Source organism: Quercus suber, unplaced genomic scaffold (assembly GCF_002906115.3).
Source record: "Quercus suber isolate HL8 unplaced genomic scaffold, Cork oak 2.0 scaffold_518, whole genome shotgun sequence".
Classification (NCBI taxonomy): Eukaryota; Viridiplantae; Streptophyta; class Magnoliopsida; order Fagales; family Fagaceae; genus Quercus; species Quercus suber.
In genome coordinates, this window is record NW_027069967.1 from 420,958 (window position 1) to 430,281 (window position 9,324).

General features: G+C 37.3%; 1 protein-coding gene across 1 annotated transcript; it reads right to left on the bottom strand.

Annotated features, from left to right (window-relative positions):
- Positions 1 to 206: 206 nt before the first annotated feature.
- LOC136063370 (uncharacterized) lies at positions 207 to 1,016 on the bottom strand. The gene has a single exon (XM_065763674.1). The coding sequence runs from the start codon at positions 1,014 to 1,016 to the stop codon at positions 207 to 209; it is 810 nt and encodes a 269-aa protein (XP_065619746.1).
- Between the last annotated feature and the right edge of the window lie 8,308 nt (positions 1,017 to 9,324).

Consider the following 9,324-nt stretch of genomic DNA (forward strand, 5'->3'; position numbering starts at 1 on the left):
AAACAAATGAGATCTTTCTTGATCTTTGCTTCCAGATCTGCTCCAACCCTGGTACACCTCTCAGGGTTATTATCATCTAAAGGAATATCTTCCAACGCTTCAATGGGTTCTGTCATAACTTTCTTTTCTTCAATATTCATTGCTTGAATTTGCTCGTCCGCAGCCAGCATGGCTAGATAACACTCTCTTGCTGTTAGTTGGTCTCCCTATACTTGGCCTACCCCATGTTCCGTCGGGAACTTGACTGACAAGTGGTAGGTAGATGTAACTGCCTTCCACCTATTTAGGGTTGGCCTCCCAGTTATTGCATTGTAAGAGGATGAACAATCGACCACAAGGAAGTTCACCTTCTTGGTAACTTGCTGCAGATATGCCTCCACTGTCACTGGTAATGAAATACTGCCCACAGGTTGTATCTTCATTCCACCAAAACCCACTAGGGAGGAGCTCGCTTGTCGCAGCCGATCTCGTCCTAACCTCATTTGCTGAGAGGTTGGATAATACAAAATATCAGCCGAGCTTCCGTTATCTATCAACACCCTTCTGGTCTTGTAGTCAGCAATAAGGAGGGTGATGACAATAGCATCGTCATGAGGATGGTGAATTCTCTCTGCGTCCTCGTCCGTGAAGGTCATCGCCTGCTCATCCGTAGTTCTCTCGCTCGGTAATCGTCCAGAGAGTTGAACGTTCTGTACTGCTTTCAAGTATGTTTTCTTTGACTTGGACGACTGTCCTGTAGGACTTCCCCCTAGGATGATTCTTATTTCTTCGAGCGGTGGTAGTGATGACTCTTCTACCTTTGCTTTCAATTTCTCATCCTTGTGGTCTCGTCCAAGGAAATTTCTCAACTTTCCTTGCCTGATGAGATTCTCAATCTGCTGCTTCAAATCAAAGCATTTATCTGTATCATGCCCATGATCCCTATGGAAGCGACAATACTTATTCCTATTGCGCTTGTTGGGATCTCCCTTCATCTTCTCTGGCCACTTCAAAGAAGGCTCATCCTTGATTTGCATAAGAACTTGCTCAAGTGGCACGTTCAAGGGGGTGTACTGTTGATTTCGAGCTGAAGGACCTGCTTTCTTTTCTCGATCCTTCTTATCTTCCGTCCGTCTCTTCTTAGGACGAGGGCCTTGCTACGACTGACGCATTGGGTTGGCTTCAACTTTCTCAACTCTCTTCCTCTTCTTGGCTATGATAGCATCCTCTGCATTCATAAAGTTCTGGGCTGAATGAACCAGTTCAGCCATGGTTTGAGGCGCTTGTTCATATAACTTATGGATGAATAAATCAGAATGAACTCCATTATAAAATGCTGCCAGAAGGAGTTTATCATCCACCTCGTCCGCCGCCAAGGCATCCTTGTTGAAACGCGTGATGAAGGACCGCAAACTTTCATTCTCCCCTTACTCTATGGTTAGCAAGCTAGACGAAGAACGTTTGTGCCTCTGCCCTCCAATAAAATTGTTAACGAACAACTTGCTTAACTCTTCGAAGGACGTCACTGTATTAGGAGGTATTTTGCTGAACCACACTCGTGCAGGTCCTTTGAGGGTAGTAGGGAAAGCTCTGCACATTATTTCATCTAGAACTCCTTGAAGATGCATAGTAGTTTTGAAGGTGGCAATATGGTCAAAAGGATCTCGCGTCCCGTCATACGAATCTAAAGGAGGCATCTTGAACTTAGGTGGCAAAGGATGAGCATTGATAGACGCCACAAAGGGGGAATCAGTTCTGTGAACTAAGTCTTCCACAGGGTTTGTTTTCCTCATGTTTTCCCTCATCTCGTCCATGACCCTTCTCATTTGATCCATTTCCCTTTCCAAATGAGGTACCCTCCGTGAAGCGATACCTCTTGACTGATTTTCAGTTTCAACATTCCTTTCCTCTTCTTGACTTTCGGCCCGTTCTTCAGCATTCCATTCATGAGGCTGCTTCCTTAACTCAAGTTGTCTAACCAACTCTTGGTTCTGACGAGTTAACTCTGCCATAGCAGCGGCCATGGATTGCATATGTTGGAATGAAGATGGTTGCATGGTGGGTGCTGACTGACGGTCGCGGTGAGGGTTACTAGATGCGTCCCTGCTTTGTTGAGGGCCTGGACTCGTAGCCCTAGATCTTGTCCGAACCATTTCAACCCTTTATTGGAGAAAGAAATTACAGAACTTAATAAACTAAGTTCAAAAGACAACAAATTTCTTACGTTTCCCACAGACGGCGCCAACTGATAAGTCCTTAGAAATCAGTGGGCTGAAAAGTCTTCGGATGCTGTTGATCTTGAAGAATGAGTCCTGGAAAACCAAATAAAATCAGAGAAGACCGGTGGAAGCTGGTCTTGAATCCTCCGATGGTAAAGTTAGTGGATTGAAGTAGAAAAGAGAGCACTTCAAAGACTTCACCAATTTTTATCTAGAATCCAAAAAAAAGTCCCCATACCTCTGCGTAGAAGGGTCTTTATATAGTGTTAGCTTGACAGTTATTTCTCCTATTGTCGTAGAGTTTGGAGGATTCAGAGGGTAACTTCTATAACTGTCATAGGAGTCACCTCATCGGGACCTGTGTTCTGATTCAAACAATATGACTCTTCAACATGACTCTTGGCTTTTGGAAGAGTGTTGGAAGTGTAACTCTTGGTGAACCTCAATCGTCCATCATTAAGGAAGGACGAGGTTCACTGCTTGTACGTCCTTCATTGGACGAGTGAATGAAGGACGAATGTAAGAGGACGGTAAAGGAAGGACGAGTGTACCAACCCTTCGTTCTCCACTTTGTACATCGCTATGGACGGCCATATGGACGAGTAATTAACTTGGAGTTTTTCTTGCACCATCAAATACCATTTCACTATACTCTAGGACTACTTAAAAATTTTCCGTACAAAACATCCAGTTTAGCAATGAGAGACCTCTCATGCCAAGCTGGTTTCTTGGACTTACTAAAAAGTTGAATTAGGTCCTTGCTATTGGTCAAAATAAGGATCCGTTGAAAACCATGATTCCTGACTGTGAAGACAGCTTCCATCAGAGCCTCCTGCACAGCTCCTTTAGTTGTACTAGCGTTGTTGCTATGAAATAAAAATTCTCATTTAAAAAAAAAAAAAAAAAAACTAGCACTTTTGAAAATAAAATAACTCTTATCTTTTTATCTCACATTTAACAAATAAGTCACCAAAATTATGGAATAACAAACAAAATATTCTCAATAATAAGCGAAGGACAAAACTTAGGTATAATACCTCAGGTGCTGTTCCTTAAATTCATCTCTTATGATTCAGTCATGTGGCTACTTAACTAAAAAATACACTTCTATCTCATAAGAAAAAAATTCACTCACATGACAAAATATTAAAAGGAGAATCTAAGAAATAGCACTTAAGTCCTGTACTTAAATCTTGCCCATAAGTGAAATATATTCCTCGATCTCACAGAGTAACGCATCAAAATTGTTAGTTACTCATATCGGTGCAATGATAGGTGTAAATTGGCATGGTCTCTAGAACTACCTTTATATATATATATATATATATTGGTTTTTCCATTTTAGAGAGTATATTCCCAATAATAAGTTGATGCTCAGCTCCAATGATAAATAAATAAATATATATAATAAAATAAAAAAAAAAAAAAACTTATTATGACAAATTCACCAACAGGTTCAAAGAACATCTCAACAAAATTGTTTATTCAAATTTACATCATCACAGCTTCACGGATAGGTTCAATAACATCCAACAAATAACATTTGATTCTTCACAACAACACATATAACACAGGTTCAATAACAAAAGTTCTTGCATTAAGAAGATTCATCAATTGATTCGTGTCACGGGTCACGTGATGATCATATGATATCTGTCCAATAATAAGTGAAACATATTTTTTTATTGATATTGACTTTTCCATTTTAGAGAGTATATTCCCAATAATAAGTTGATGTACAAATTCCACAATAATAATGAAAAAACTCCATATGACAAATTCATCGATAGGTTCAAAGAATATCAATTCAAAATTGTTCATTTAAATTTACACCATCACATGATTCACATCTTCACCAACAGGTTCAATAAAATCCAACAAATAATACTTAATTCTTCACAATAACACATATAACACAAGTTCAACAGCATAAGTTATAGTATTAAGGAGACTCATCAACTAATTCATGTCACTAGTCACGTGATGGTCACATGATATCCATCCATCCATAAGAGATAACATAAGTTAGGCTATGTTTGGTTCCCGTAAAATATTTTCTGGAAATTCAATTTTCGGGAAAGGAAAATATTTTCAAGTATTTGGTTGCATTCTAAAAAATATTTTGGAAAATATTTTCTGGTGTTTGGTTGTATTCTTGAAAATACTAGAGAAAACACATTTTCTCCTTGATGCTCACATTTTCTCAGCTTCCAAACAAAGCCCAACCAAAAAAAATTCATCAATGGCGTGATTTGAGTGAAAGAAAACCCATTCGTCGGAGTGGTAGGTTTGACAAATGGGTTCGTCGGAGTGGTGGGTTCGTTGGTGATCTGGTGCGAATGGGTTTGAGAACAATCTCGCTGGTGGTGCGACGATCTCTCTACTCTCTCTTCTTTCTCTCTCTGTCGCTCTCTTTGCTCGTGGTCTGGAAATGGCAAGACGATCTCGATGATTGGTGACTGGGTTCGATGAGGGTGGGTTTGAACGATCGAAACAGTGCGAATGTCTTGCTCCGATTCGATCTGGTTGTATTCTTGCTCCGACAGCGATCTTCTTGCTCTCTCTCTCTCTCTCTCTCTCTCTCTTCTATTTTCCAAGGCCGAAAATCATTTGAAGTGAAAATGAAAACGGAAATCATTTTCCACCGTTTTGGCTAAATTTTCAGTCAACTCAGAAATGCTTTTCAGTTTGACCCAATTTGAAGTAACAACCAAACACCCACTTTTTCGGAAAATCATTTTCAGAATTAGTTTGAAGCCAAAACAAACGGAGCCTTAGTCTTAGATGTTGATTTGGTAGATATGAAAACCTTTGGAAGTTTTGAGGAAGAGTTGAAATCCCATGGGGCATTTTTTCAATTGACCCGACCCGAAGAGGTGATTTTACATTTAGGCCTAAAATTAATGGCAAACACCATTTTGGTATTTAAAATTTGTCCCATTTTCTAATTTGATTCCAAGAGTTTACATAGCAATCAAATCCTAAAAGTTTGTAAAGTAATCCTATTTTTTTTTTTTCTTTTTCTAAAAGCTAATTTGGACGCTTAATATGTCATTCATATAATGTTCTTTGTACTTAATTGTTACATGCTTTCCATAATTTTCATATTAGCTTGATCATGCATCACATGCTTTTTTTTTTTTTGAGAAAGAGAGTTTCAACTTATGGCGTCTGATCATGATGATAACTTTTTATCATCAGACTAAGACACCAATCAGTTTTTGGTGTAGGCAAGGTTTGAATCTCAAATCTCTTATACAACCATCAGAGACTTTACCAGTTGAGCTAACTAGAATCCACACATTACAATGCTTGTTTTATTATTGCTCAATGTGTGTTAACCTGTAAGCTCAGAAGTAGAAGCTTTGGATCACAATATTTCTTGAACTTGGTTATCCATGGGCGAGCCTACCACCCCACTGCATAGTACCACACAGCCCTTTTGAGTTAGGTATAATAAAGTTCAAACTTTATTGTTTTGATCAACGCCTCGCTTCGTACGTCACAGTTTTGAGGTATAACGTTGTATCTTGTATGTGATCTTAAAGCCAACATTTATCATTCATCTAGAAACCCAAATATATCATACACTGATAACCTAGCCCATGTAATTTTGCATTAAAAAATTGCTTGTGCTGACCTTGATTGCAAGGTTTTGTTTGTTGTAATTTGTAAATGAATTTAATCTCAACGCTTGGTGCTTAAAAACTAAAACACCCAAAAAAAAGGAAGACAAAGCCCAAAAAAAAAAAAAAACAAACCCAAAAAGAAAAAAAAAAAAAAAGAAACACCAACAAACAAAGAGAGACTTAAAATGTCCAGTTGAATGTATGGTTAAACCTGAGAAGGATCTAAGGTCTAAAGAGTAAAGATTGATGCAATTTAAAACATTAAGTACGCCATTTAGGCTGCGTTTGAATCGGTGGTAATCAATTTCCAGAAATCATTTTCCACATTTTCCGCGCGTTTGGCAGTTACGGAAAATTCCATTTTCGGAAATTCACTTCCTATTTTCCCTTAGACAACGGAAATGCATTTCCGTTCCTATTTTCACTTCAAATCTCATTTTCCGGAAACCCAAAAGTAGAGAGCACGCAGAGGGAGAGGGAGAAAGAAACAGAGAGCACGAAGAGGGAGAGGGAGAAAGAGAGAGAGCCCAGCGCCGGAGTCGATCCAAGCCCAGCGCCCAGCGCCCATCGCCGGCGACCTTGAACCCACGAACCGCCGATCCAAGCCGAGAGACCATCGTCGGCGACCATGAACCCTTGAACCCAGTCCCCATCGCATCGCGCCGATCCAGTCACGAGCAGATCCAGTTCCGGAAAATCGATCGCACCGCGCCGTCGATCGTCGATCGTCGATCATCGATCGTCGATCATCGAACTCCTTCGAACTCGACGCTCTTCGCACCGGTGAGTCGCGCCGCGCCGCGCCGTCGATCTTCGTCTTCCTCGATCTCTCCGGTTTTTTTTTTTTTTTTTTTTTTTAATTTTTTTTTTTTAAGTTTGATTGTTTGTTTTTGTTTTTTTTTGAGGAACTGATTGTTGTTGCTGTGGTTGTTGTGTTGTGGTTGTTGCGTTGTTGTTGCCGGAATTTGGTGGTGTTGTTGTTGTGTTGTGTTGCCGGAATTTTTGTTGCCGGAATTTATTGTTGTTGTTGTTGTTGTGTTGATATGAAAAATTTTCCGGAAAATAGCATTTTAGAATACATCCAAACACATAAAAATATTTTCCATAACAATTTTCATAATTCACCCAAACACTTAACACATATTTTCCTTTTCCAGAAAATAACATTTCCGGAAAATATGTATTTTCCGGAAAACGTTTTACACGAAACAAACACAGCCTTAGAAATAAAAAGTCCATTTCCAATCAACTCAAAACTCAATTTACAATAATCAATCTTCAAAGACTCAGGTCTAGCAAACTACAAACCTTAAGTTTCAAAGATTCACTTCTAGTGGACCAATAAAGAGAAGCTGATTAGGCCAACCCTCAAAGGTGTTCCCAATTCTATTATCAAGCATGTGCAAATAACTAGTTCAAATTTCCAATCCAATATGAAGCTCAAGATTGAAGGATATTTTAACCCTAGAACTTGGTATTCCTTCAAGTCCATCACCTAAAGGGTACAAGTGACATGAGCATTGTGATTATCACCAAGAGTGCATCAAATGGCAACATGCCATTCAAGACCTTATTGATTAGAAAGTCATCATTTCACCTCCATCGGCCTACCAACTTGATTTTGCTTTTAATTGAAGTCTCAAGGAGAAAATGGGCAAATGCCCCTTTCAAAAAAAAAAAATCCAGCATCTTGTCCCCTTTTCCAAACTAATTAGGGAAATATCCCTCTTTTGAAACTTGATTTTCTTAAAATCGAGTTATAAAAAAAAATATATATATATATATATATTCTAAAGCCCTATAGCGGCGTTTTTAAGGAGCTTATAGTGATGTTTTAAGGACCTATAGTGACGTTTTGTAACTCAATTTCCATGAAGTCGAGTTACATGCAAATTTTTTTCTTTTTTTAACCTATAACTCGACTTCATGGAGATCGAGTTACAAAACGCCACTATAAGTCCTTAAACATCACTATAGGCTCCTTAAAAACGCCGCTATAAGACTTAACTAGATTTTTAGAAAATTGATTTTCAAAAGAGTGACATTTCCCTAATTAATTTGAGAAAGAGAGCAAAATTCTGGATTGTTTTTTAAAAAAAGGCAAAGGCCAATTTTTTCCAAAGTCTCAATAGTCAATACCATAAATGATTATTGCATGAGTCCTTAAAGGCTTAAACAACAATAAGACCTTTGCATTTAATTGTTAAAATTCGTTAACTGGTTTATTTTTATCAGTCTAAAAAGTGCACATTTCTATTTGACTTCTTGACTTTAAATCTTTAATTAAATTTACGTTAGGAATGGTTGCACCATGAATTTTATGTTTTGATTAATCAATGCATTTTGTTCTTGTACGTATAAAAAATTAAAAAAAAAAAATTAAAAAAGTTAAAAGAAAAAGAGGGGAAAGTTGATCATTAATATTTGAGGGATAATAATAAAACTTTGAAGACAACACTACTTTATTAACGACATAAGTTGATAGTTTCTTAAAAAAAAAAAAAAAGACTTTGAAAGACCTATGTATGTAAAAACTAAAAACACCAAAATTTAAAATTAGTTAATGGTGTAATTACGGATGTTAAAACCATGAATTTTAAAATATGTTTTTTTTTAAAGAACCAGAGTTATATCTAGTCCCATTTTGAACTAATTTTTTTAAAAAAAAAAAAAAACAAAAAACAACAACCATGACTAGTTATATTATTCTAGCTTAGTTTAGTTTTGTGGTTTGTAAAAAAAAAACCCTTAGAGTGGATTTGGATAGCAACGCAAACCGCGTTTGCGTTTTCTTGGGTGGGTCTCGACTGCTCACGGATTCACAAGTACTTATTTCAACAAATATAACTTCTAACTTGGGTCCCACGGCATTATTTACACATTTAAAATTTATTTTGCTACAGTATTTTCAGTTTTCAGTAATAAGCAGTATCCAAACAGACTCTTAAAGTTCCAGTATTTCTCACCTGTGAAAAAAACATCCCTAATAAAGGTGGCAATTCATGTTCACGTGTCGGGTTCGTGTCATGTCAAGTCATGCGTATTCGACTACATAAGTCAACACTAATCCGACATGTTTATTAAACGGATTAAGATTCCTCAACCCTAACACGACCCATTTATTAAACAGGTCAATCGTGTTGACCTGTTTATCAGATTTTATAAAAAAAAAAAAAAATTATGAAAAAACAAACAAATAAATACTTTTAATATAAAATTCAGAACTAATGAGTAATTGTATCACAAATAATCATTCAAAACTAAAGCATATCCCAATATCACAAATAATCAATCACAATATGTCAAAGAAAATAAATTTCAACAACTAATATGTTTATATACCTAGAGTTTGAAGGGTATATTGGTAAAATGTCATTTAATTAAACAGGACAGACGAGTCAAACGGGTTCTATGTGTTCAACACTAACTCAACTCATTTATTAAACGGGTCAGCCGTGTCAACCCGAATATGATATTAACCCATTAAGCCTCAACCC

Bases quoted from the DNA above. Each gene is read 5' to 3' on its own strand.
- LOC136063370 (XM_065763674.1), bottom strand. From the start codon at position 1,016: ATGCAAATCAAGGATGAGCCTTCTTTGAAGTGGCCAGAGAAGATGAAG.